The sequence below is a fragment of the Gavialis gangeticus genome, unplaced genomic scaffold, assembly GCF_001723915.1.
Source record: "Gavialis gangeticus isolate Ggan-Ray unplaced genomic scaffold, GavGan_comp1, whole genome shotgun sequence".
Classification (NCBI taxonomy): Eukaryota; Metazoa; Chordata; order Crocodylia; family Gavialidae; genus Gavialis; species Gavialis gangeticus.
The window spans coordinates 16456893-16484587 of NW_017729006.1; the positions used below are offsets into that span (position 1 = coordinate 16456893).

General features: G+C 43.8%; 1 protein-coding gene across 2 annotated transcripts in view; it reads left to right on the forward strand.

Annotated features, from left to right (window-relative positions):
• The window catches only part of FYCO1 (FYVE and coiled-coil domain containing 1), an 82138-nt gene that overhangs the window by 9111 nt on the left and 45332 nt on the right, over nt 1-27695 (forward strand). Inside the window, exons 2-9 of one of the 2 annotated variants that reach the window (XM_019508880.1) lie at nt 7064-7248; nt 12715-12821; nt 13893-14058; nt 18472-18578; nt 20714-20857; nt 21672-21765; nt 22545-25175; nt 27073-27165. In XM_019508880.1, coding sequence (XP_019364425.1) covers nt 12769-12821; nt 13893-14058; nt 18472-18578; nt 20714-20857; nt 21672-21765; nt 22545-25175; nt 27073-27165 — 3288 coding nt within the window. In that variant the 5' untranslated portion in view covers nt 7064-7248; nt 12715-12768. The remainder of the gene's footprint in view (nt 1-7063; nt 7249-12714; nt 12822-13892; nt 14059-18471; nt 18579-20713; nt 20858-21671; nt 21766-22544; nt 25176-27072; nt 27166-27695) is intronic. The other variant, XM_019508878.1, reaches the window with a different exon arrangement.

Sequence of the window (27695 nt, forward strand, 5' to 3'; positions counted from 1 at the left end):
AGATAAAAGGACCCTTCGGTGAAGCCCCCCCCCCCCCATTAATGAACTTTGTCCAAGCATTTTGCTAGTATTATGGGGTGAAAGCAGGCTTGTCTGTATTATTGATGTAATTAAAAACCCATTATATTTTTGATGTCTGGGGGCATCATCAAGGCTTGTGTATTGCTCCCTGCTGGCTGCTGGCAGTCCAGGGTCATAGTCCTAACCTTTCCCTCTGCACCAGCATTGGAAACACTTCTGCTGCAGTAGGTGCTGACAAATAAAAGGGGGTTGTTTTTTTTCAGAGCACAGTTCTACCATGAATAGGGTTACCATATGTCCGGTTCAAAAAAGAGGACACCTGTTGGGGGGCACCTCAGTCTTCACCCAAAGCCTGCTGGCGCTGCCAGTGCCCCTCACTTTCAACCTGCAGCTCCTCATCCAAGCTGGTGCCCCTCACTCCTGACCTGCAAACCCCTGGCCCTGGCTGTGCCCTTCACTCCCAACCCACAGTCCCTCATCCCCCCCAGGCTGTGCTGGTGCCCCTCACTCCAAACCCACAGACCACAATCCCTGCGCTGACCCTCACTCCTGACCTGCAGACCCCTGGCACTACTGGTGCCTCTTACTCCCAACCCACAGTCTCTTTCCTCCCACCTCCCCCAAGTCATGCTGGTGCCCCTCACTCCTGACCTGCAGTCCCCTGGCACTGACAGTGCCCCTCACTCCTGACCCAGAGCCCCCTACTCCCCTCAGCTGGCTCCAATTTGTGCGGGCAGTGACAGGGCGAGTCCAGTCCCGGCATGGGCAGGAGGGGAGAGGGGATGCCTGTGGCAACCCCTGTCCTGGGCTGGGGACTTCAGCACCACACCAGGCACTCTGGCCACAACCCCCTACAGGCAGCATTTCCCAGCTGGCCCAGCCCCATGAGCACAGGCACTGACCCTAGTGCCACCAGCATGGACACAGAGCTCCCTGCTGCCCTCAAAGGGTCCCCTTACCCCTTCTCCCACTGGAAGGGCAGGTGCCTGCCCCCCACCCCTCTGGCCTGCTATAGCCCCAGCACCTGGACAGTTTCCCCCAGTGCTGGCAGCACTGCCCCCGTCACATACCCATTCTCTCCACACACCCCTGCCACACAAACACACACACAGCCCCCCAGACAGTCTCCAAGCCTTGGCCCTCCAACCCCTACCCCCCACAGACTTCCCTGCATCCAGCTGCCGGAGCTGCTTCCATGACCTGCCTGGCTGCACGCCAGCCACGTGTGTGTACGTGCAAATACACATGCACACACTGCCTCCAGTTGCCCTCACCCCATTCCCACCAGCAGAGCAGAGCAAAATCCCAGACATTGGTTCATATTTCAAAAAACTGCCTGGATGGAGATTGGAGGGTCCAAAAAGAGGGCATGTCCAGGATAATGCAGCTGTATGGTAACCCTAAGCATAAACAATATACTGTGGATTTCCATAGTACCTGTATGGAGCTAATCAAGCTATGCTGTCTATATTCACTCCTTTTCTTTGTTAGTTGAAGCCCCTTCTGGTGTAAATCTTTTCCTTTGCCAGCCATCTCCCTGTTTAATTGTCAGGATCAACCACACACACTTGTACTTATGTCAGAAAGACAGGAAACGTAGCTTCCTCTGTACTTCAGTAGGCACAGCTTAATGCATGTGTAGAGACAGTGGTGAGCTGCTTATCTCTCTCACCCTCTGAAAATCAGAGGCCAGACTTGAGTTGGTATAAATCAGTGGAGGCGGGTTGGTCCCATCTTATGGCATTAGATTAGAGGTATTCTGAAGTGCCCATATGCACTAAAATTATCAAAAGCATGCTCAGATGCTAGAGTGACGGGAGCAGGCTGTGCCTGTCTATCCTGTAATAAAATTATAATGTATTAATTCACTTCTTACAATCCGACACATGTCAGATAATTTAATGCTTCCATAGTAGTAGTTCTCAACCTTTGTAGACTCAAGGCACCTATCTCTGGTTAAACTCAAGGCACTGCTCCTATGCCAGCTCTTAATTTTCACTTGTTTTTTGGACTACACAAAAATAATCAAGCAATTCTTCTGTTGCAAGGAGCTCAACAAAATCACAGCAGGTCAAAATGTTTTTAACATTATAGGTTCCTATTAAAAGTCTGGGTTTATCATGTTTGCACACCTGATATGCAGCACTTCACATCATCCTTGAAAGGATCTCAAGGCCCTGTGGTTGAGACTCACTGTTACATAGGAAGACAGGAGTACAAGTAGTAGGTTGTAGCCTAAAACAGTTAGCGTGAGAATTTTGAGTCAAAGTCTGGGGCAAAAAGTGACATGACATGCATGTCTCTTAGAGACATTTATGGTCCCCTTTGCTAGATTGCCTCAGATATACAGCCTTGTGTTACTGTGTGAGATAGGAAGTGCAGCTGTCCCCCTTTTCCCCATTCCTCCATGGGGAGCTGAGTCAAGGGAATATAAGTAGATTCTTCCCTTGCAGAATAACCCAAGCTAAATCATCCCCCCAGCTTCAGGATTCTGTTCCCATGCATAACCCTTGGACAGATAAAACCTGGAAAGGGACAAACTACAACTCTGTGGCACCTTTTCCCAAACTCCTGAGACTTGTCTGTGGAGCCTGGATCTTAAGAAGTGAGCCAGGAGTCCAGCAGTCACAGGGTGAATCACCTACAGGATGTACAAGGTGCTGCTTCCTGCTGGCCGTGAGAGAACAGGGGTCTGACTCTGCCCTTTGTACCTTCTTTGGAAAGGCTTTTGCGATTATACTTATTGCAGTGATTGTTTTGCATCATGCCTTCTGAGCTTTGGAATTGTGATTGTACCTTCCCCCTGCATCGGGGCAGGACAGGAGACTTCTGGTGATCCCTTTCATCTTCTACCTTCATGCAGGACAAAATGCTAAGTATGTGACTGACTTCCAGCAGAACGTACAGTACCACTGTGGCAATGCCTGGAGTGGAACCCACATCTCCTGACTCCCAGCCCTTTGCATGTGCGCTTTGGATGAGAAAGCAAGCAAGCAAGATGTTCTGTTACTGAATATACCCTAACCAAACTCCCCATGTGACCAAGAAACATGGAGATATCATTTTATACAGTCATTAGGAATAATTATATATGAGTCATGAGAATAAGATTTTGGTAGTATGAAATGAAAGCTGGGCTTGTTCTCTTTCTGAAAATGTCAAAAGATAGGTTGGTTTGCTTCTGTTCTGGCCTGCATTGATTTTTGCTGGAGTAATGTTTTTGGGTTCGTTGGAGTTACTCTTGTTATATACCATGAGGATGTTAGAATTAGACCACTAAAACAGAAACTCAGTTAATGTAAACTGGTGTAGCCCCATTACCATTGATGCAGCTACTTCAGATTACATCAGCAGACATTCTGGCTCATTTTGTTTATTGATGGTGTTGCAGCTTTTACATTGCCCTGATAATAATGGATGCTCAAAGTGGCAAAGGTATATGCTTGTATTAACTATTATATATTGTTGAATTGTTTATGTAACGTCACAAGTATGTCAGGGCCATCAGAAAAACAACTTCCCATCCATCCCCAGCTAGCGCACACTAAAATGTATCAGTTTGAGAACACAACAATTAGTGACTAGGCCTGTGTGAGTAGGCAGCTATTGGATCCAGCTTTGGATCCGGCCGCTTCGGATGTCAGCGATCTGATCTGGAGCTCCAAATTGGGTTCCCGCTTCGATCTGTCTGAAGTGGTTCCGAAGCTTTGGAGCTGCCTTGGAGATCCGGCCATAGGGTATAATAGGGAATCAATGAAATAGCTATAACTTTGTTGTTTTTTGTCTGATTTGGATTATACGAGCAGGGGTAGTAGCCTCTGTTGAGAGCATGAAGCATGCCAAGTTTCAAGAAGATCGGTGTAGGGGTATGGGGGGAACTGCAACCTAAATTGGTGAAAGCAAAACTCATGTTAAGGCGCAGCAGGCTGAAAACTGCAGGGGTGGTGGCCCCTGCTCAGGCCACAAAGCCTGCCAGCTGTTGAGGACATAGGTGCAGGGCTTCTGGGTTCTGGGCTCTGCACTTCTAGCTGCTGACAGACAAAACTCATGACATGGGTGCTTGTGCAACTGTGTCTGTTTTGGGGCAGTTGATTGTCTGTATTATTTCCTCACCTTAGTTTGTGGTTTTGTAGGTGTTAATCATTGCTCGTTAACTCATTAACACCTACAAAACCAGGGACTAAGGAGACCACCCCAGCAGTTTTCATCCCGCCACACCTTAACACACACAGGGTCATCTATGTCACAAGTTTTGCCTGTCAGCAGCTTGAGGTACAGTTCCCCCCAAGCTCCTGCACTTATCACCTTGAAACTTCGCAGACTTCGTGCTCTCAACAGAGACTACTACCCCTGCAGGTCTAATCCAAATCAGACAAAAAACAACAAAGTTATAGCTATTTCATTGATTCCCAATTATACCCTATGGCCGGATCTCCGAGGTTGCTCCAAAGTTTTTCCAAAGCAGTTCAGAAGCTCCGAATCACTTTGGAAAGCCTAAAGAAGACAGCGCTTCAATCCAGACGTGCTGCTTCAGATGCTAAAGCATCCGAAGCTTCTCTGGATCTGAAGCACGGTCTGAAGCCTCACACAACCCTATTAGTGACATCAAAGCATGGCAGTGGAAAGCAATAGATGACAAAAGTTGGCTATTCCGAGAAATGCCCTCACAAGTTTTTTAGCCTTTTCATAATGTATTTTGTCTGTCTGTTTTGTTTAGGCTTGTTTTCAATTTTCTTTGTCTTGTATCACAAAGGCAGAGTGCTGGGCATAGGACCTACCTACACAAACAAGTTATCGACACACGTTTTAGGACGTGTCAACACTGTGACTCATCTGAATTCTTCCAATACCTTCTGGGCTCTTTCTGTCTAGGTATTCTAGGCATTTTAAGAATGAAAGAGTGCAACACATCCTCAGTTGTCTGATCCCTTGGGTATTCAAATGACAACTTAAAAAAAACCCTAACTTTCAACTTTTGGTATCACATAACAAACTATTGTCATCAGCATTATCTAATACAGTACTTCTGTACTCTAATGTTGTCTAAAGCATTGTAACTTGTAGCTTATTTGTAACTGTTGGGGCATGGTTTTGTTTTTTGTAAAGCCTTATTTACTACAGGGTATATCTAGCAGGGGTAGGCAACCCCCGGCACAGGTGCCAGAGTGTGGCACTCAAAGGCATTTTGCTTGGCACGTGCCTCAGGGCAAACGGCAGCAAAGGGGCCAGGGCTGCATAGTCACAACAAGGATTGGGCCCCTCATGGCTCCCCCACCATCCACTCCTGGCACGCCAACATCTTACAAGTTGAGGTTGCAGGTGTTTTTGGCAGTCTGCCCAAAAATGTTGCTGACCCCCAGTGTATAATGACCATATTTCTTGTGTCCTAGTAGGACACAGTTCTCCCTGCCCCATTTTCCACTCGGCTTTCTCTGAGCTCTGGTCTTAGCTCTGAGTGTGCCGAGGAACTGTATTACAATCCTGTATCTCTGCTCTTAGGTTTGTTACAGCAACTGCTTCACTTATCCCAATGAATTCAGCTACCCAAATTGCTTTTCAGCATGTACTTTCCAAGGGGGGTTGAATAACCAGGGCTGTTATCAATTTGTGCACTTGTTTAATTGGCTAACACCAGTGTTTGAGGTGCTGTTATACTTAAACTCCTCATTGTTATAAATATATTAAAATATATCCATATGGTGTCAGATTTTCAGAAACTTCAGCATTTTAGGTGCTGAGCTGTTTGGAAAATCTGGCTGTAAGTGTCACCGTTGGAGCTGCTATTTGTTCTTTTGGGAAGCTGGCCTTTAGCTTGGTCCCTAAACAGAAGCTGAGACCTTTAGGAATTTCTCCCCAGTTTAAGACACCAAGCAAATCTGACCCTTTGTGTTTATCTACCTTTGTAAAGTGGCTTGATATCTATGGATGAAAAGTTCTGCGAGGTGTTGCATGTACCATTATTATGATTCACTTGTCATTATGAATGGAGCAGAAAGCTGGATACTTAAAAAAAAAAAAAAACAAAACAACCCTATCATCCAGGGATGCTATGCAAACTTAAAATAACATGTTAGTCTTTCCATCGGGGTGCCAAACTCACTTGGGGGCCCAGGTTGGATATGAACCTCAGGCTTCCTTGCAGGCTGGATCCAGCTCAGGCACAGGGGTCACTGCCATGGCCAGTGCAGTGGTGGCAGGCCCAGTGGCAGTGCAGCGTCTGAGGGCCATGAGGAGTCCTGAGGATGGGGCCCAGGTGCAGTGACAGTCTGGGGATGGCAGCCATGATCCGCGTTCACCACTGAGAGCCATGGCAATAGAGCCAAGGGGCCCAGAATTTTGCAGCAGGCCATGCCCTGCAACTTCCAGTGGTTTATCGTCAGCCCAGCAGGCTGGACACAGAGGCTCCACAGGCTGTATGTTTGACACCCCTACTTTACACAGACTGGAAACTGGATATACTAAGATCTGACCAGACTTGCCTTGAGTTTTTGGACTGCAGCGGTTATCAGTGATTTGAGCATATCAGACTAGGAGTGTCGTGTGATCTCAGAGGAGGGAATCAGACCTTATTTCACCTAGAGCAGAATTGGTCATTCTTGGTAGTGTGGCTAGTAAAGCTGAGGCTCACTAGAGGGAATTAAATATGCTTATACAAGTGTTCTTACAGAGAAGTGGTGTAGCATAGAGTTCCTGCAGGGAAACAATCATGTAATCAGAAATTACCTTGGATCAGAAACGCAACTGTCTAGACGCCCAGGTTGGAGCAGCTGGTGAGAGGAGCCTCTGTTGTAGCTCAATTGAGGGGGTGAAACTTGTTGCCAAATTGCCTGGATAACTTTGATAATGGGAGGGAGGGGGAAACACAGAAACCCTGAACACAAAGGTTCATTAGAAAGAAAGTAGTAAGTTAGGGCTGCTAGGGAGAAACCAGCTTTACAGAAACCCATTTAATAAATGTGATTTAAAAATCTGAAGTGCCACAACTCAGCATGGGTGCATTATTAGTATCAGATTATATATAAAGAAGATCTTCTACTTCCAGAGCTTCAGATTCTACAAAGAAGACTGATCTTTACCAGCTGAGTGGTCATCATGGAAGTGGAATGTGCTGTTTCTTTGTAGATGGATGAAAAGTTTAACATCATAGGCTTGCAGCCCCTCTGGTTTTCATGATGGCAGCAACCAGTGGAGAAAGCCAGCTACAGAGGATTATCCGGGATTTGCAAGGTACGCTGCCTGTTGACAGACATGATTTTACAGGCCTGTCTGCATTCCTCATGTTTTTGCTATTTTGGCACGAGGTTGGTTTGTTTATAATTGTCTGAAATCTGTGCGTGGCATTTATAATTTGACATTTGAGACTTACGTTTGTTCGGTGTTGATGTAACTCTTATCTCATATTCTGCATGAAATTTACTCTGCTTTATTTAGGATATCAGATTGTGTACTGTATCAATTTTATAATGAAAAACATCCCCTCTGGGATTAGGATTCGCTGTCTCTGCAAACAGTAGGCAGGATTCTTCTCTTACACTGGTATAAATCTGGACTATCTCCAGTAAAATGAGCAGAGAGACAGTCCTGTAAAATTAATGTAAGTGAGAAATCAGAACTTTCTTTTCCATGTTTATGGATCACAGATAGTCACAGGGACAAAAATGTTATTCAAACAATGAAATCAGGCCTCCAAATGTAGGGAAGAATGGGAGAGAAGACAGGGAAAATGTTGCCTGAGTAATCAAAGACAGGTGTGAGGAGGCAGAGCTACGAAAGATGGTTTTGTGGATAAGACACAAATAAATTAGGAAGTCATTGCTGTTTTCCCAGTTTTGTCACAGATTTCCTGTTCAGACTTGAACTAAGACATTTTCAGAATTAAACAATGGTTTTGGATATAAGGTTTGAGATGCCTCTTGGCCTACTTTTTATAAGCACTGTGGGTGCCTATACATGTGCTCCAGGGTGGGGGGGTGGCATTTTAATTAGAGTGGCTCTCGGGAGCTGCTCTAATTAAAACACCTACAACTTTTTGTATTCAGCATCCTGCACTTCAGAAAGGTGGAAGTGCTGTAACTAAAGCTTGTTCAGTGAGTGTTAGTTAAAGCATCACTGCCACCATTTTGAAATGTGAGAAGGTAAATACACAAGATGCTGCAGCACACTGGAGCATTGTGATTCGAACACTCCAGCAGACTCGATAAACCAAACCCATGAACGCCGTATGACCCCGGAGGCTGGGCGGACATGGCAAGCTCCTGCAGGTGGCAGTGGCACTGGGGGTGGCAGGAGCATGGCAGCAATGAGCAGGGAGGTCGCACAGGGAGCCACAGCACTGTCAGTGGTGTGGGGCGGGGGGGACAGGTTGCAGGCAGCAGCAATTGGGGACTGGCCGCAGATGCCACTGATGGTGTCGGCAGCAAGGGGAGAAGGTGAGTCTGCTTCAAAGCGTTCTAAACAGAACATGTTGAAGCATATGTAAAAGTGCCCTGTGAGCCTACAGATCCAGCTGCAGTGGAAAGGAAATGCAAGTGCTCAGCATCTCTGAAAATCAAGCCCAAGTGATCCCAGGAGTAACTAGGAATAACGGCCACAAGTTGATCGAGAGTAGGTTTGGGCTAGACATCAGGAAGCACTACTTCACAGTCAGGGCGGCTAGGATCTGGAACCAACTTCCAAGGGAAGTGGTGCTCGCTCCTACCCTGGGGGTCTTCAAAAGGAGGCTAGATAGACACCTAGCCAGGGTCATTTGACCTCAGCATCCTTTCCTGCCCATGGCAGGGGATCGGACTTGATGATCTGCTCAGGTCCTTTCCAACCCTACCAACTATGAAACTATCCTCCTCAATACTCCTAAAAAAACTTGGAGCTTCTTAAATCACTGGACAGTATTTTTGTCCTTCAGTTTCCTTATCTCAAAAATGATCATATTTTCATTGGAGGTGTTGTCAGTGCTCAGAAGCGTAGGACATAAAACTAAAAAAGCCTTGCTGAGAGATCTAGTTCGGAGTCCTATCAATTCAGGTAACCACATGAATTTATAAAGATTCATCTTCAAATCAGTTAGGGTTATTCCCCTCACTTCTCTTGTTGGAAAACTATTTTAGATCCTCTGATAGTTAGAAACATTCTTCTAATTTGTCTCCTGAATTTATTCATTTTTACTTTTATTTATTTACTTATATGTTTTTGTCCTTGTGCTGATACTGTCTAACTTAAACAGCTCATGGATATTTGTTCCCTTTCACTCTTCATTTTGCTAGGTTGAACAAGCCAAGCCTTTTAGTATTTCAGCTTGAATGAATCTCTCTTGAATGTGGTTGAATAGAATTATACATGGTTTCCTAGACATTAATGGAATATATAAAGCTCTAGATATACTAGATAGTCCATTCGTGTTTCCGTATCTCTGCAAGGATTGCCTTGTATAAGCCAGGATTGCAATTGCCTTTTTTGTGGTCTCATAATATTTGTGCCTTCTAGTCACCCTGTGATTTATACACCTAGGTCTTTCATCGTCCTTGTTGTTTCTAATAGATGAGGACCAATTTTATTAGTTCTGATGTGCATAACCTTGCATTGTGTATGGTTGTTTTATTCCTTTTCTGTAAATTCAGTCTTCAAGAACATCCAGTTCTTTCTGGAAGTTATTTTGGTCCTCCTCTACATTGACAGTGCCTCCTAACTTTGTGTCATCAGAAAATCTCCTTAGCATATTCATACTTTTTGTCTCAGTAGTGTTAATAAAAATGTTAAATAATATTAAGCCCAATACTGATCCTCAAGAAACTTCACTAGTAACATCCCTCTATTCCAGTAAGTGAATTAAATAATATTCCTCCAAGCAAGGATTGCTGTATGCATGCAAAATAATATATGTTGTCAATATGTGACCATAAACAGTCAACAACTACAATAGTTCTACAATTTAAATTGTTATTTATTAATATGATTAAAATGAGCATCGTTAGCCACTATTTCATAAGACATCTCAGGGGAAATGAGACAGGAGGATGGCATGGAAAGGTTCCAGTTAGTAGGGGTGTACAAAGCTTTGGTTGCCGATTTGATTCAGAGAAGATTCGGCCTGATTCGAAGGCTGAATCACCAAATCCGAATTGAATCAGGAGACCAAAAAAAACCTCCAAATCGATTTGGAAAAGATTCAGAAGAAGATTTGGAGATTCAAAAGGCAGTCTTTCAGGGGAACAGAAACTGAGAAGTGGGAAGGGGAGTGTGGGGGGGAAGACTGACATCTGTAGCTGTCCAGTGACTGTGATCTTTCCCTGAGTCCTCTTCCAATCACAGTGCTCTGGGAGAGGGACGTAGAAACAGCATATAAGCCTCTGTCTGCAGGCTTTCTGTCCTTTTTGTGAGCTGTTTCTGCCTGAGCACCAAGAAGGCCCCCATTACAGGCTACCATCCCTCCTGTTTTCACCCCGCTGTGCCTTAACACATACATACAGTCACACGTCACGAGTTTTGCTTTCAGAAGCTTGAGGTTCAGTTTCCCAGAAACCCCTGCACCTACCTCCTTGAAACCTGGCAGGCCTCATGCCCTCAGAAGGAGCTACCATCCCTGCTGTTTTCATCCAGATCTGCCAAAAAATGACAACATTATAGGTATTTCAGTGATTCCCCATTATAGGCTATGGCCAAATCTCTCCAAATCAGTGCCAAATCTTCTGAAGCCGATTTGGCCAAATGGATTTGGGACAGTGATCCGAATCTCCAAATCAAATCACTGTCCTCTGAACCGGCCAAATCCAGATCCAAATCAAATACTTCCCTATTTGCACAGGCTTACCAGTTAGGGCTGTCAAACAATTTTAAAAATTGATCATGATTAATTGTGCGATTAAAAAAATAAGTCTCAGTTAATTAAGTTTTTAATTGCACAGCTAAAAACTCAAAATTATGCAGGTACTTTGTATGGTTGGGGTTGGGGGGTGGAATTTGTGAAGCTGTGGGAGGCTGTGGGTGTGTGTATGGGGTTTGGAGCCTGTGGGGGTCTGCGCAGGAAGGTCTGGAGCTTGGGAAGGGGGGATCCCTGCATGGCCTGGCAGGATGTGGGGTACTATGAGTCAGGAGGGGGTGGGCAGCAGGAGGAAGGAGAAGGAGCGGAGGCAGGGGTATTGGGGGTGCAGTTTGAGGCCCCCACAGTGAGGGAGGGAGTGGGGCAGGGGCAGGGGCTGGGATGAATAGGACCCTGATGTTGGGGTAGGTCATGTGATGGAGCCACGGGCAGCTTGTCTGTGGAGGAGGGGGCACGGCTCCTTGCCACTGTGCACACCCCTGGGGGAGGCATGGGGGGCATGTGACCCTGGGTTTGTGCATGCGCCAGAGGCGGGATGCCCTCTGTGCCCTGCTGCCTTTGCCCTGGGAGAGGTGACACCTTAACTAACAGGTTCAGAAAGCTATAAGTTTTTTTTACGTGATGGTTTCCATCACCAATGAAAGCTTATACTTCTCTTAACCAGTTAGTCTCTGAAGGCACCTATGCACGTGCCCAATGCCTGCTCTGACACATGCTAATTAACACATGTTGGAGCAGACTTGATTAATCGAGTCTGCTGGAGCATGCTAATTAGCACCCTCCAGCAGCCTTTGTGTCACATGTATTCAGCGTGCCCACACTTCAGAATAGCTAATGAGCTTTACTTAAAGTGCCCCCACCACCATTTTGAAGTATGGGACACTGAATATATGAGAGTCTGTGGGCACTTTAATTAGAGTGGCTCCTGAGAGCTGCTCTAATTGAAACCCCCCACCCTCACACATGTAAAGATGTCCTGAGGTGCCACTTTGCCCTGCCGTCTGCCTTTCACACTTCAAGTGAGGAAAAAGCAAAGATATATTACATAGCAAAGCTGGAACTCAGCACAGAGACCCTATTTGATTTGCAGCAAGAAAGGATTATCCTACCTAGCCTCAAACAATTTAATGAAGCTGGACTGGGGACCTAAAGCCTGGTCAGCCCTCTAAGGGGATAGAGAACACTATAAAATCAGTTATTTGTGATACTACTCGAAGAGAAGCCGCTGAGATAGATGGATTCTTTGAATCAGCAGAGCTTTACAGATAGGAGCAGGGGTTCTTTTGTTTGTTTCTAGTTTTGTAAATATGTTTTTCCCCCCCTTTGTGTATTGTAACAAGGGCACTCTAAACCTTCCAGAATAAAACACTAAGGAGACAAATGTGCTGATCAAATGGCTGTTCTTGTTACTGAACCCACTGATCCTCTTCAGCAGCTTACATTCGCCAGAATTCTCATTGGCCCTGCAGACTAGCAGCCATTGATGTTCATAAAGATTGGAAAAAATGCCTTCCTCCATAAAAGCAGCAGAGGGAAAATGTGCATTGAGGTTTTCAGCATTTTACAGTTGGTTTGCTTTCTACAGCAGCTTCTGGGAGGGTGGGGTTGCTAAACATTATTAACTAGCTATGTATGCAAGGGAAATAAAACAATATTACAAATTAACACTGTTTGAACTGTAACTTTTTGCTTTGCTCATCATGGGATTGTGATCAGAGCAGCAAAATTCTGCAGTCTCATTCAAATGCTCTGACTGAAAGAAAAAGAACACATAAGCACTGCATAGAGAAGCAATCCATGTGTTCATTTATTGGTTTAAAGTTACTTAGGTATGCCAAACATCTCTCTTTAGTTACTTGTTCTGGTGTCTTGTTTTAAAGATGCTGTGACAGAGTTAAGCAAAGAATTTAAAGAAGGAGGGGAGCCAATCACAGATGACAGCATCAACTTACAAAAATTTTCCTACAAGCTTGAGTACCTTTTACAGGTAAGAAGCAACATTTGCTACTTCCTCTGTCAGATCTGCTGAGGGGTTTTCTGTCTTTTTTATGTTCCTTTAAGATTCAGTATTTAGATAGCAGTAAAAGAATCAGAATGTATTAGAGCAATCACAATACAAGCCATCTTCCTTTTAGTTATTGGGTTGAAGTGCAGGCCAGCGCTTGTTATATCTGTTGTAATGTCTTTTATTCAGCAATCTACTTTGAAAATACAAGGAATTTTACACTGTTTAAGGGGCTTTTTCACTTGGCTTTGGAAACCCACCATGTTACATTAGCATACAGAACTTTTCATAATAAGGTCTGTGAGAGTTTTTCATGCAAGATAAGTTTATCTAGCTATCCCTGATAGTGTAATTGTAATGACCAGAATAACATATAGGTTTTTGATTGATGTTATTGTGCAAAATAACTTGAATAAGTGCCAGGGATCACAGGTAGGGTTTTTAGAGCCCACACTGTAGCCAGTCCCTCTGTAGCTTCCCTGTTATTGGTAGCCAAACTAGCCAGGCACCTGGCCCTAGTGGAGACAGAGACTGAATCACTGTCATACAGTTCTTTTTCCAGATGATCTAATTCATTTCATAATTCTAGGAATTGCTCCCTTTTTGGCCATGGACATGTCATTTAACTAGTCTTTTGCCTTGGTTTATAAAACAGAACTGAGAATGCTTCCCCACCTTTAGGAAAGCTTTTTGAACTCTGCCTTGTTTTCATCTTGAGCAGTGTGGATTTATATGCCTCTTTTAGGTAGTTTTTACTGAATGTGTTCACCCACACTAGTACAAGACATTATTTTGGGAGTGATCATAGATCTCAGCACTCAGCTAACATAATTCTGAATGGGTTTGGATGGCTGTTGTCTAATTAAGCTGAGGATTCTGATTTATATTGTGAATTACAGTACAACATTCAGATTCACCAAATCTCACTGATAGAGTCCAAAGGCTTCTTCCTTCTTCGCACATCCTGTCCCATTAATTAAAATTAATCAGAGCTGTGAATGTGAATACTCATGCAAGAGGAACATGATATCAGTATAGCCATATGCATTTCAGTGACTTCAGGTTTTACCCACTATGGTTTTTTCCATCCAAGTTTGACCAGAAAGAAAAGACCACACTGCTGGGGAACAGGAAAGACTACTGGGATTATTTCTGTGACTGTCTGGCTAAAGTCAAAGGAGCTAATGATGGAATCCGCTTTGTCAAGTCTATTACAGAAGTAAGTAGATTGAGTCGATTAATCATTCCAACAAGTAGTTCATATTTCTGTATGCCTACTGGGAGCACTACAAAACCCCTCAGATATAGACTTATGCTGTTCCTGCTTTTTATATAGTAGAAGAAACTTGGACCTTTATAGAATACCCATCCGAAAGGTAAGCCACCGTAACTTGTTCGCCAAATTATTTAAAAGGAGACTGTGTAGTTAGGCAGCTACTCATACAATTTGTCCCAGTGACCTCATCTTAGCCCTGAAGTATGTTAATTAATGTCATGTTATTGATTCCCCTAAGAAAAGAAAACAGTCAATGAACAGTGGGAAGGATGCCTTTTTAGTACAAATGCCTATAATTTACTACCGGGGTTGGATCAAAATAGAATCCAGGGACTTGAGCCTGCCTTTGTGTGCATAGGTTACATAAGGGCAGGATTTGATCCAATGAGAGAGAGAAAACAAACGTTTACCTTTCTCATCACTTCCCAGTCATTCAGTGAGATTGAATGAGAGTAACTGAGCGAAGCATTTGGCTTCATGTCCCTATTCAGGCAGTGTTTGCACAGTGCTCTGAGGGTATAAAACACCATGTAATCATTTGGGGGGTGGGGGGAGTGGTTTTTACCGCCTGAGGTATGCTGCCATGAAGAGGATAAAAAGTGAACTTGTTCTCATGAAGCTAAGCAAAGTACACACTGGTAAATAGCACAGTAATAAAACCTCAGTCCAGCATCAACAGAGAGCAAACCTTAAATCGTTAAATCTATTAGTGAGGTAAGTACTGTGAGAAGTTTTTTTGGGTTGATCCTTTCTGAGTCTGTGGGGGAAGGAATGACTTGAATCAGACATGAGGATAATTGGAGCATTGCTGAGGGTGTGCTGAGTGTTTCCATGATGTCTAGTTTTACTGTCTCCTGCTGTGCTATTTGTGTGATGTGGTGATTATACAGATGTTTTCATCTCTTCTCTCAGGATTTCCCTGCTAGCAGCCCTGACACTGTTATCTTGGGACTTTTCCATGTCGTCAAAGAGCCAGTTAGGAGACTAGCATGACTGCTACCAGAGTAGTCAGTCCCTGCTTTCCCTATCCACTTTTCCTTCTCCTTAGGCCCTTTTTCCAGTTTTCTTTTTCGCTATCAAGAAAGCCCTTACTCCCTTCCCTGGTTTCTGTCTGGACTTTCAGATATGAAGCATCTTCTCCCCAGCCTTTCTTCAATTTCCAGTTTCAGCTCAGGAGGTTGGGGAGGCAATTAAATTAATTTAAAAACCAAATATTTTTCCCAAGTACCCAAAAGACATCTATATACACAGAAGAGGTAAGAGGAACACAAGCCTCCCATGTTGGGTGGCAGACCTTCTAGTCTCAGAGCCAGCTACCCATGTGTGTGAAAGCTCCTTCCCAAGACAAGGCAAAGCTAAAACTAAGGCTGGAATTGTTACCCCATTGACTTTAAAACCAGGTATTCATTCCCTGCAGAATTCTTCTTTATTTGTGGTCTTTTTGCTTGCTTCCAAAGCCATACACAATCTCAGTTCAATGCATTCTGACTTTCTGTTACTTTATATCCCTGCTGAGTTGCATGAGTTGCAGAGGTCTGTTTTACATCTGTTGATGACTTCAGTTTCACTTAAAAATATATACCTCTGCTGCTGCTTCTGGCTAATGGTTGGGTGGAAATCAACAAGAAGTTGCAATTTTCTTAAACATTTGCATACATTTTCAGTGCAAAGCTTCTAAAAACACTGATTTTAAAAATTACCACTGAAAAGTAACAATAAGGAGGAAAGAAGGAAAAGGTGGTAGCAGAAAAACAAGAATGAAAGTTTTTTTTGTTTTCATTAAAGATTGAAAACAATCATTTTTCTAAATTTTCCCTAAAAATGGTATTCTTATAACACTTATGGTTTTTAACAAAATAAAGTCTTTCAAGTAAGACAGCTACATGCTCTATACCAGATCTCTTTTGGACCTTTGTGAAGAGTGCTTTTTAAAATACACATATAGTGGTCTAAAGTAGTCTAATCTCCAGCTTGGCAAAGAAAGGTTTTCTGTTTGAACTAGGAGGCTCACATGTCATGAAAAAACATCGCCTGTTAATTGTTAATTGATTATTCTAAGAAGTGCTTATATTCTAAAGTGAGAAGACTCTCCAGTAATATCACCGGACTCATTATTTTTTTTCCTCTTTATTTCTCATCAGCCATTTATTCCCAAGTGGTGACATTGCACTTTTTTTTTATATAAAAAAGAGTTATTAAGTTACTGAAACAAAATTGTTACTAGAGAATTGTTATAATGGATTAAAGTTGAAGGTAGAGATCAAGACCTTCAGATTAAAACAACATAATTTACACAAGAGAAATTTTCTTAAGGTATAGTTAACTGTCATGCCATCTCAAAATCTACATTCCTCTCTTCCATTTTTTTTTAGATCAGGGGTGTCAAACATAGCTTGCACACCAGATCTGGCCTGTGGAGGTGGGTCATCTGGCCCACACAGCTTCTTTTTGGCCAGATGAATTACCTCTAGATCTGTCCATGGGGCTTCTTACTCTGGCTCCCAGAACCACTGTGTTGGCATGGCCAATACTGAGGGGTTAACACCACTATGACAGCTTTGCTGAAAATAAAGGCAATCAGTCTGATCTCCCCAGTCACCTGCAAGCTGTAGCTGCCTGTCATGATTCCCCTGGCTCCTCCTTTGCCTCCCTTTCTCGTGGCTCTCCTACCACACCTCAATTTACCTAAGTTCGGGAGGCAGGCGGCAGAGTCAGGGGTTATTTCCACTGAATGTATTGTTCACCAGACTTTTGCTCTCTGCTTCTTCTGCCCTATCCCTGGAACAGGCATCCCGCTCTGTTTACCACCCCCCTAGGGGCTCACCCTTTCTGCATGAGCACCACCTTGTTGGGGCTTCTTTATCCACCTGGATCCTGATTCTCTGGAAGGAGCCACTCTCAAAATCCACTGACTCCAGTCTCATGATGTGGGGCCTGTGTCCATTCACTGCTCTTCATGGGCACTAGGCCCCCAGCCACACCTCTGCCCACTCAGGCTCTTACTGGGACCTCTTTCCTCCCTTCACAATCCCATCCCAAACCACTGGGATCGCTTATGTGGTGAGAAAGAAGAAGAAAGGAACAGTACAGTCATATCCTGTCTAATCAGTCTCTCTCAGCATTCAAGTTTCACTAGTAGGCCGCTTTTCCCCTTTCCACAGTCTCCTTCAGCTAAGGCATCCCACTTTAGCATCAGGAGCCCCTCACCTCTGCTTCATACACCTTGTTCTGCAAACACTGATTCCAGTTTTGCCTGAACACTCTTCTCCCCTCCCTTCCTGTCCTCTGGTAGGGATTTAAGTAGCCAGGTATCTCTTTCCAGTCTCAACCTGTGAATGAGTTGCTAATTACTTAATTGGTGAGTCCTTAAGCCATTGCTGTTTCATCTTTGAGGATACTGGCTCTCTATACTCCAGCCTGTGACTCCCTTCTCTTTAACCCCTCTGCCCCTCCATCTCTCTTTCTCCACTGTTTAATAACAGGGCAAGAGTTTCCTGTTACAACGATCAGTATTGGCTGATATGGCTGGTTAATAGTCAGCTATCAGTATTGGCCAAGAAAATCTTTTATCGGTGCACCACTCCATAAGTTTTGGAGGAGCTCATACCTGGGTGGATAGGGTGTTTGGTTGCTTATGAAGTGCTTGAGATGAGAATCAGTCTCATCCCACTTTTTGTGGTGTTGTTCAAGTGGCCATAGGGTGCTGCTTTCAATCTACCTATTTTAAACTACTTTCAATGTACCTATCTACTTTGGTTGGGGAGCATCATATATCTGTAGTACAAGTTTTTAAGAGCTAATATTTACTTAGTCTACAAGGTGCAAACCTACCCTGCCTTCTACTTGACTTCATAGTAACACCGCTAACTACATCTCTCTATATTTTGAAGGGTACCAAATAATTTAGTTGTAAAAACAAAACAGATAGATCTCAAAAGCAAAAAAAAAAGGAGGAGTTCGGCAATACTTATGTTGACTAGCACCTCACTTCATGAGCAGACTCGATGACTTCAGTAGATACACTATTTCTGAAATATAGTATTATGCAGTATAATGATGGCACAGTCTAATGCAACATTACTTGTCTTGTATAATCTGAAGATCTTTTATATGTACATTTGGGGGCACAGTCTGTCCTTTGTTACCTTCTGTATATCTGTTTCCTATCAGTAAAATGACAGTCTTGTATTTGTCAGACACAAAAGACCACAACTCAGTGTTGGGATGGTGAGAAAGTCTGGTGGGGATGTACCTACCATCACTTCTAAGAACCCAAATTGCTATTCATGCTTTCTGTATGTGTTGTGTATGTATTTAGTGTTTAAAAGTTATTGTTTTGTTGCTTGTTCTTCCCAGCTGAGAACATCTCTTGGTAAAGGAAGAGCATTTATACGTTACTGCTTAGTACACCAAAGGCTAGCTGACACCTTGCAGCAATGTTTTATGAACACCAAAGTAACAAGGTAAATATCAAGGTACCTTTGTGAGGATTGGGAGATGCAGGATGTTCATCTCTAGCTCATATGCAACTGATCCAATAGTTATTCAAATAAATTAAAAACTCTCCATGAGGTTGGCTCAAGAATTTGAGAATAGGATACAAAGCCTGTCCAGTCTAGGTCACTGGTTCATACCCATCTTCAGTCAGCAGATAGTGAGGTTTGTTCCCATCTCACAGTTGTTTTGTGGCCCGTATGAAATGAGTTGTTGGCCCCAGTCCAGTTCCTCTTAGACAGGTGTTGATATTGTTAAGCAGTCATTACCACCACCACTACTAGTCTCAGTAGGGGAGTTAGGAAGGAAGTGAATAGATATGGATACCAAGCTATCCTTTGACCTTCTAGAGCAGCAAGAGTGAAAGTACATGGGCACAGGATTGTATGAGAAAGATTGCCAGTTTTATATTAATTCTGAAGACAGAGACTTTTAGACTCCAGGACATCAATGGAGTACTTATTAAAAAGGGGTAAATTCACTAATATTTAAAACAAACCCACTGTCACTGGCTAGCCAGTTTTCTACTTCAGTACATATTATGAGACCAGAAGTTAGCAATCTATGGCCTGCAAGCTGGATTTCGCCTGTGGAGCCACTGGTTCTGGCCCATGGAGCTGGAAGTCTTTGCCTCATCCCATGCCCATGCTGGGGCTGGGCATTAAGGAGTTGCACTGGAGCCAGGCAGCTGGAAATTGCACCCACATCACCAGCACTTCTCCCTGCCCCATGCTGCCTGGCTGCAGTGCGAGTGCAGCTTCTAGCGGGTGGGAAACTAAGCTGGAGCCAGGCAGCTTCTAGCTGCACCTGTACTGCAGCTGGGAAAATCAGGGGTGGGGTGGGATGGGGTGGGGAGTGCAGGAAGAAGTGGCAGCAGCAGTGTGGGTGCACTTCCCAGCTGCCTGGCCCCCACTCAGCTCCCCTCCGGTTACTGGAAAAAGTGGTGGCAGCACTGGCACAGCTCCTACTGCCTGGCCCCAACACAGACCTGGATAAATCCCCTTTGCTGCTGATTCCCTATAAAACCACCCAGCCCGCACCTGACTGGAGCCAGGGTATTCCAACCTCGTGGTTTGAAATGATTGCTGGCCCTGTACTGGACAATAGAAATAACAAGCATCAATGGTTAGTTATGTATAACGTGGGGAGCACATAAAGAAATATTTTAACATATTTTACATTAAAAAGCAGAGTGCAGGTCATGAAAAGTTTTATCCCTGGTTTGTTCTGGAAATATGTGAAAAATATATGGTGTTTTGGAGCTTGTGTATCTTAAAGTTTTCTGCCTTTCATGCTGGAGATTCAGCAGAGCTTCTGGGAGAACACTTTCACAGCTCTAGCTACAGACATCATATTTGTCCCAGGATAAGCTGTTTTTTCCCAGTACAAAGTGCAGTTGTCAGACATGAGTGAATTGTCCTGGGATAAATCTTAAAAATGTCTGTGAGATAAGAACTACTCACAGTACTAACAGTACATCCCAAAGTGCATCTGAATGGCTATCCCAGGGTTGCATTATTGAACCAGTGGCAAAAAAAATTGCAGCATGTTCAGCTGCTCATTAAACCTTTATTAGAAGGGAAATATATGTACATACGAATCGTGGGATATTTCTGTTCTGGGATAAACACAGGCACAACTTGTCCAGGGACAAATGTAACTTACGTTCCTAGCCTCATTATACCTAAGTCTAGCTGGTGCAACCTGTTACTGAACCCTGTGAACATTACATTGGCTTGTGTTTGCTTAAAAAGAAGAAATGTTTGCAAAATATAAATGTAAGACCAGAGAATACAGTGTAACTGTCCAATATGTAGCAAATTCTTTTCCCTTGCCATACCCTTTCCAAAGCCCAAAGTAAAGATTTATTGTTTAAGGAGTTTTCAAGTAAGGAGATCCATAGGTTTCAATAGCCCTACTGTCACACTGAGGTCCTCCCCCTTGTTCCCAAAAAAGGGGGTCAGAGTTAGTCAGTGGTTAGTCTGATTGTTACGAAGTGGATCCTCTTAATTTTTCTCTGACATAACAGATTGTTTTATGTCATAATCTTGACAATGATGCTCCTTTGTATGTATTAACCAGTACTACTGACTTCTTTTTTTAGTGATTGGTACTATGCAAGGAGTCCATTTCTGAAATCTAAAATGAGCTCTGACATTGTGGGTCAACTCTATGAGCTCACCGATGTTCAGTTTGACCTGGCATCCAGAGGCTATGACTTAGATGCTGCTTGGCCAACATTTGCAAGGTAATGTAGACAAGCTTTATAATTTTGCAGATGGTTGGAGCTGTAACATATATTAGCTGATCTGCAAGGTCTTCTGAAATGTTTATATTTAAGGGAGGAGGGGGGAAAAGGGTTGCATTACAGGCAGCACAAAACTTTACTTTCTGGCAGATCTGTGCCCAACCTGGTCTTCATTGTCTTTATTATACTGAACATGAAGACCCAACTCTAGTGCCTAATGAAGTCCAGAGGAATGTTCCTTCTACTGCAAGGGGCACTAGCTTATGTCCCATGTTGACTCAGGTATTCACAGTGACAGTGAAAAGTGATCTTAGTTCCTTCTACTCCAAAAGCTGAGTCTCTGACAAAACTAATAGTGACCTCTTTCACTTACAGTATTAAATGACCTTATGACATACATTTGCTTCAGTGGGCCTGATCCCACTTAAGAGTGCAACAATAAACCCAAGGTCTGATTTGATGGCATGGAGTGCACACTTAGCAAATTTGTAGATGACGCTAATTTGGGTGGAGGTGCAGACATTCTGGAGGGTAGGGCTAGGGCCAGAATTACCTGGATAAACTGGAGAAATGGTCCACAGTCAACCAGATTAAATTCCACAAGGACCAGTGCAAAGTCCTAGTTGAAGCAGAGACCACGCACACTAGCATGCTGTGCTTCACGGTCTGCTGTGGCTGTACCTAAAAGAATCCCAAATGTTAGAGCAGACAATTTGTCTGTGCATATTGACGGAGGGGGCATGTGCATGTGCACACATGCATGTATGTTTGTTTAGCCTTTCAAAATAGCATGTTTTTTCCTTGTGATTTGCAGGAGGACATTGTCCTCACTTGGCTCTTCAGCATATTTGTGGAAGCCTCCAAGTCGCAGTTCAAGCATGAACAGTTTAGTAAGCAACTACCTACAGGTAATGGAATAACAAATGAGAGTGTGTCAATCATGTTTCCTTAACAGTGCAGATCTTTATATGGTGATGTAGCCAGTGCCAGTCTAGAGGCTGTCTGATACTTGCGATTTTAGGAAGCTACAAAAACACTGACAATAAAAATAAAAAGAAATTCTCAATTGATAATGAAATCCAACATTTAAGTTGTCTTAAACATAGTTTACACAATTGTAGACAGCTAGAAAAACTACGTTAGTGTCAAGGAAAACAGACCCTTTTCCTTGGAGCTTTCCTTTTATAGCACTGGAAACCTAAAAACTAACATCACTGATAATTTCTGAGAAATTTTCTCCTGGCCCAGCAGAGCATTCAAACTCATGTTTAAAAGCCATTGAAGTCAACAAGAATGAAGTGCCTTTCTAAATTGGGACCTGAGAGCAGACTGACCTGATTTTTCCTTAGTTAAATAACATGCAAAGAATAAATAAATAACAAATGAAAGTAACTTAGAATCTGAATTTGGTTTAAGTGCTTGGACCCTGAATCATGAGCTCTATAAAAATGCCTGTTAATAAAAAAAAAAGAGTAATTGAAAGGGATTATCAGTAACACGAGAGTCTCAAAATGCTGACTTTTAACTGTACTGTAGCCCCAGAATATTAATGTTACCACCACCCAGTATTAATCAAAAACCATTAAGCCATTGTACAATCTAACGTGGTGCTATCTAATCTGATACAGGAAAAATGCAAGTTTTTTAAATCTAAACTCTCTGTTCTCCCCCACCCCTCTGCTCCTAGGCTCAGGAGTGTCCTTCTAGCCCTGATGCAAATAATTCCTTAAATCCTGAGCAACTGGAAGGTTTTGAAGAGATGCGTGTGGAGCTTGACCAGGCAGAGTTGAGGCAGAGGGAGCTTCAGGATCAGATTCATCAGCTGGAAATGGAAAATCAGGAGTTTCAGGTAGCCATTGGCCTTCAGAAAGAACAAGTGCAAGTGGAAAAAGAGAAGAGCAGCAACTACAGTGAGGAGAATGCCAGGCTGACAAAGATGATAGCAGAGCTACAGAAGCAATGTGAAGTCTCCCAGTCCACGCAGAGTACTGTTCATGACCTGCAGAAATGCTTGCGGTCATTAGAACTGAACGCAGCTGAAAAGCAAAAGGAATACTATATGAAACTAGAGCAACTGGAGTCCAGCAAGGAGGCCTGCACCTCAAGACTGCACCACTTGAATCAGGAGCTGGAAACTACTCGAGCTTTGGTCAGCATGAAGGACCTTTGCATCAGTGAGCTTAGTGACAAGCTGAGCTCTACAGAGCAGAAGAACCTGGAACTCATTGCAAAAATAGATGCTCCCTTGGGTGAGAAGGAACAACAAACCACCACTAACCATGACTGTGCTCTAAAGATCCAAGAATTACTAGAAAAACTTCATCAGGCAGAAGAGGAAAAGGCTGACATGCAGAAACTAAGCAATGAACACCTGTCCCAACTAAAGACAGTGAGAGAAGAACTGCAGCTGAAAGAGGTGGTACAGAAAGAACTGGAATCTAGATATGATTGCCTTGCTGCTGACTCCAGGGAAGAGAGTGAAAAATTACTTATGAGCCTGGAAACCATAGCAAAGGAAATGGATGCACTTCAGAAGGCGCTGACGGTGAAAGGCAAGGAGGTAGCTGACCTCCAGATCCAGTTGAAGGGCTCGCAGGCTCAGGTGGGTTCACTGGAAAAAAAACTTGAAGAGGTCAGAAAAGAAAAAGACCAACTTGAGGAGGAGTCCAGCATCACGGAAAGTACCCAGAGACAGAAAGTAAATGCCTTGGCAGAGCAATTGGAGCTTCTGGAGGACCGCACAGCAAAGCTGAGTCAGAATGTGCATAGCCTGGAGGAGCAAAAAAAGAAGCTTCTTTCTGAGAAGGACCAGGTCAGCCAAAAAATAAAGGCCTTGGAGGAGTGCACAGAGCAGCAAAGCTTAGCTCTGAGCGAAATGGGTGAAGACAACAAAAAGCTGAAATCTGAAAATACAAATCTGCAGCAAGCCAAGAAGAAGATGAAAGAGAAGCTGAAAAACTTGGAGGCATCTAAGGCCTCTTTAGAAGCTGAGGTGGCCAGGCTGAGAGCTTCTGAAAAACAGCTCCAGAGTCAGATTGATGATGCCGTGGTGTCAGTGGATGAAAAAGAAAAGAAGCTCCGGGGCCAGAACAAACAGCTGGATGAAGACTTGCAGAACACCACAAGGCAAAACCAACTCTTGGAAGAGAGGCTACAAGCACTACGTTCTGAGTTCCAAGAACTGAGACAAAGAGAAGAAGCCACCAAGGAGTCTTTAGCTGTCTTGCAAGGAGAGCACAAGAGTGCCAGACAGAACAGTTTACAAATGGAAAAGAGTTTGTTGTCCCTGAAGGAAAGTGAAGAATCTCTTAAGTTGCAGGTGGCAGAGAAGGATATGAAGCTCCAAGACAGGGAGCAGCAGTGCAAGCAGCTAGAGGCTGAGTTGGAGAGAGACAGAAAAAAAGCAGAGGCTCTGGAGATGGAAAAGCTAAGCGTAGAAAAAACGTGCCTTCACCAAACAAAACTGATTGAATCCCTTACTACTGAGAAGAATTCAGTGGAGAAAGTGCAGCTGGAGCAGGCAGCGTGTCAGGAAAAAAAAACCCAAGAGCTAGCTTCCAGACTGGCCGTGACTGAAGAGCAGCTGCAGGTCAATCATGGTGAAGTGTCCAGGCTGCAGACAGAAGTCATTGAGCTGCGAGCCAAACTTCAACAGACAGCTGATGAACGAGAGAGGGTGCAAGGCAAGCTGGATGTCACCGAGGTGGTTCTGGAAGAACAGAAAATGCTGGTCCAGCAGCTGAAAGAGCAAAGTGAATCACTCAACAGAAGCCACGTGCAAGAGTTGGTGCAGTGCAAGCAAAGAGAGGCGGCTCTAACAAAGGAGTGGGAAAAGGAAGCCCATCAGAAAGCTGACATGGAGGAGAACTTGCTGAGTCTCAAGGAAGAGCTGTCTAAGGTGAAACAGTGTTTGGAAACTGTAAGAACAGAAAATGTGGAGCACAAAGACCTTCTCCACAGGACCAACACTGAGATGGCAGAACTCGGGATTCAGATCTGTTCCCTGACCTCTGAAAAGGTGGCTGTAGAAGAGAAGCTGGCCCAAGTCAGTGAGAGGCTTCATGGAGTGACTGAGCAAGCAGCGAAGGAACAGGAGAGGCTGCAACTTGACATCTCTGTGCTTAAGCAAGAGAACCAAAACCTGGAAGAGAAACTGAAGGAGGCTCAGGTATGTGCTGCAGCTGTTCCAAGCCTGCAAGCACAGCTGGAGATGGCTGAGAAGCAGACACAGAACTTCCAAGAGACCAGCAAAGAAGAGCTGTCTGCAATAAAATTTCAAATGAGCACAGAGATTTTAAATTATCAAACAAAATTCAAGGTAAGTTGATGCAATATTGGGCTGTACAGTGTTCATTTACATCAGGAGTGCCAAAGATCTGGTCTACACCGCCCTGTCATCTGGCCCATGGTACTGTCTGGTGGTCTCAAATCAGTCCCACCAGCATGTGCTGGACCTGGCCGCACACACTGCATGTGGCACACAGAGCCAATTCAGCATGTGCTTCAGGTGGCAGGAAGGGCCAAACCAGGATGAATGCTGCTTGTGGTGCCCATGGCAGACCAGCCCTCTGTTGGATACGGTGCCAGTCTGCTGGTAACACAGCATTTATGGCCAATTTGGGGCTCATGCTGCATGCAGCACCCGCATCGGACTGGCCCTGCTCACCGTCTGCAACACTTGAGACTGGTCTATGGACCTGATCTGGCCTGCAGACCAGCCCCACACCTGTGATCTGGATTACAGGGCCAGATGAGCTTGATGCCCCTAATTTACATAGTAGGAAGGAACAATTCCCTCCATGGCAGAGATTATTGGCTGAAATTCTAAGGCTTGTGTTATGCAGGAGATCAGACTACTTATTCACAGCAGTCACATCTGGCCTTGACCTGTGAATCTATGAACGTAAAGACATTTGTCCCTGAAAACCATGTGCCTGACTGCAGTGTGCTAAGCAGCCTTGGGTCCTGCTGACTTTTAGTACTGAAGTAGATCCAGCTTCTCTAAAAAACAAATGACCCAGTATAGATAGGTTGGGGATGCACACTTTTTAAGGAGATTTTTGAAACATGGGTTCTGAGACTGGATGACTGCTTGGCTTTAGTAAATATTTATTCATCAATGACCTTGAAACATTTCAATTTGCAATGTACCATTTTTCAAAAAACCCCGTTATCCAAGTGGGGCCCAATATGCAGGGTGCTTTATAGCTGCACTGGGCTACCTGCCCTCAGATCTTCTTGATACTCTGATGAGAGGGGTTGAGGTGTAAAAACCCCAAAAGCCCAAAAGGTGGTTTCTCAAGAGGTACTTGCAAACCAGCATCACCTTACTCATGACACTCAAAGAAGAGGTCTGTCACAGTAAATTGTGCAGAGCTTATAACATGATCCTTCTTCTCTTTGATTGGGTGCTATGACTAACAGAGAAACAGTTCATATTGTTAACATTGAAGTTACCATTGGGTTTTACTATGCTGTAGATACAAACATGAGTAGTTGACACCTATCTTAGCAGCAGCATTTGAGGCAGACTGCACGCTTGAAAACGTATTGCAATATTGGTTACACTCAGCCCACATCTTAAGGTTAGCTTGTGTGATCAAAGAGCTAGAGAACAAAGTTAGGACACCACTGGCAGCCTTTGGAAATCCCCACTCTGAGGGGGTTTTTTAACAGCCACCGAGATAAATTTTGCTTCAGCCAACCCAGTTCAATTCCTGCTCTTGTAGGATGAAATCCCTGAAAAATTAAGCAGAGTGTATATGTTTTTGCAGCTGTGGAACTGAGACTAAGCCTCCTGGGTGATCAGATTTTTACAACCCTCTGTACCCTGAGATTCTTATCATGTGAAGAAATAGCTCATTTGCTTTCTACTTTGTGCATTTTAGTTTCCTAGTTGTGAACGTGACGTATTTCTTTCTTGCACTCTCAGGATGATGTTTACTTGTTTAGCAGACTGGGCTTTTTCTGTTACAGGATACACAGGCCCACAAACATAGCCTGATTACCTCAAAAGGGGATTATGCCATGAATTTTAAGCTCAAAGTTCACTTGGGTTCCCATCAGAAATTGATCAGCTGCATAACAGCCCAGGTTTTTCCCTGGTTCAACTTGAATTGTTCATTCCTCATCAGCAGGAAACTCCCAAATGGGAGGTGAGGGGGGAGACACAACTCTAGTGTGAAGTCTAATAAATGTTTTATGGACTATACTAGGATGTCAGCGAGGAATGCGAGAAAGTAAAAGAGCAGCTCAAGGAGCAGAAGCAACAGCTGGGTGCAACAAACGAGGAAATTGCAGAGTTACAGGTAGGTGCTTGATCTGATTAAAAGACTGGGATGTGTTGTGTCAGCAATCATTTGGATTGCAGTTGATAAGGCAGGCAGTCTGCCTGGTAGCTTCCTGGAGCCTGAAAAACCACTTGAAGAAATAAAGGTTCCCAGGTCAAAGTAGTCTCACACTTGGGTGCCTAAAGTGAGAGATTTTTAAAGGTACAAATGGTAGTTGAGCACTTAGATGCCTAAATACAGACCTGGGGCATAGCAGTTGGCACCCTAATTTGAAAATGTTGCTTGTCACGTTTAAATAGAACAGGTGCTTTTGTACTTCCTTTTACATGTAAGCCTTATGTTAATGAAGAAGCCCAAAACTGGATATTTTCTTTTCATGTTTCTTTTAAACTTTAAATTTAAAACTTTAACCTTTTGAACATTAAATTTTTCTCTGGGGTTTCTTATTTCAGCCTGTAAAATACCGCTTGCTTCTGATGAAGTTTATTCATTGGCTGTCTTCCTTGAAACATTTTTTTCTGCAACAGAGAGATAAACACTCTTCTGCA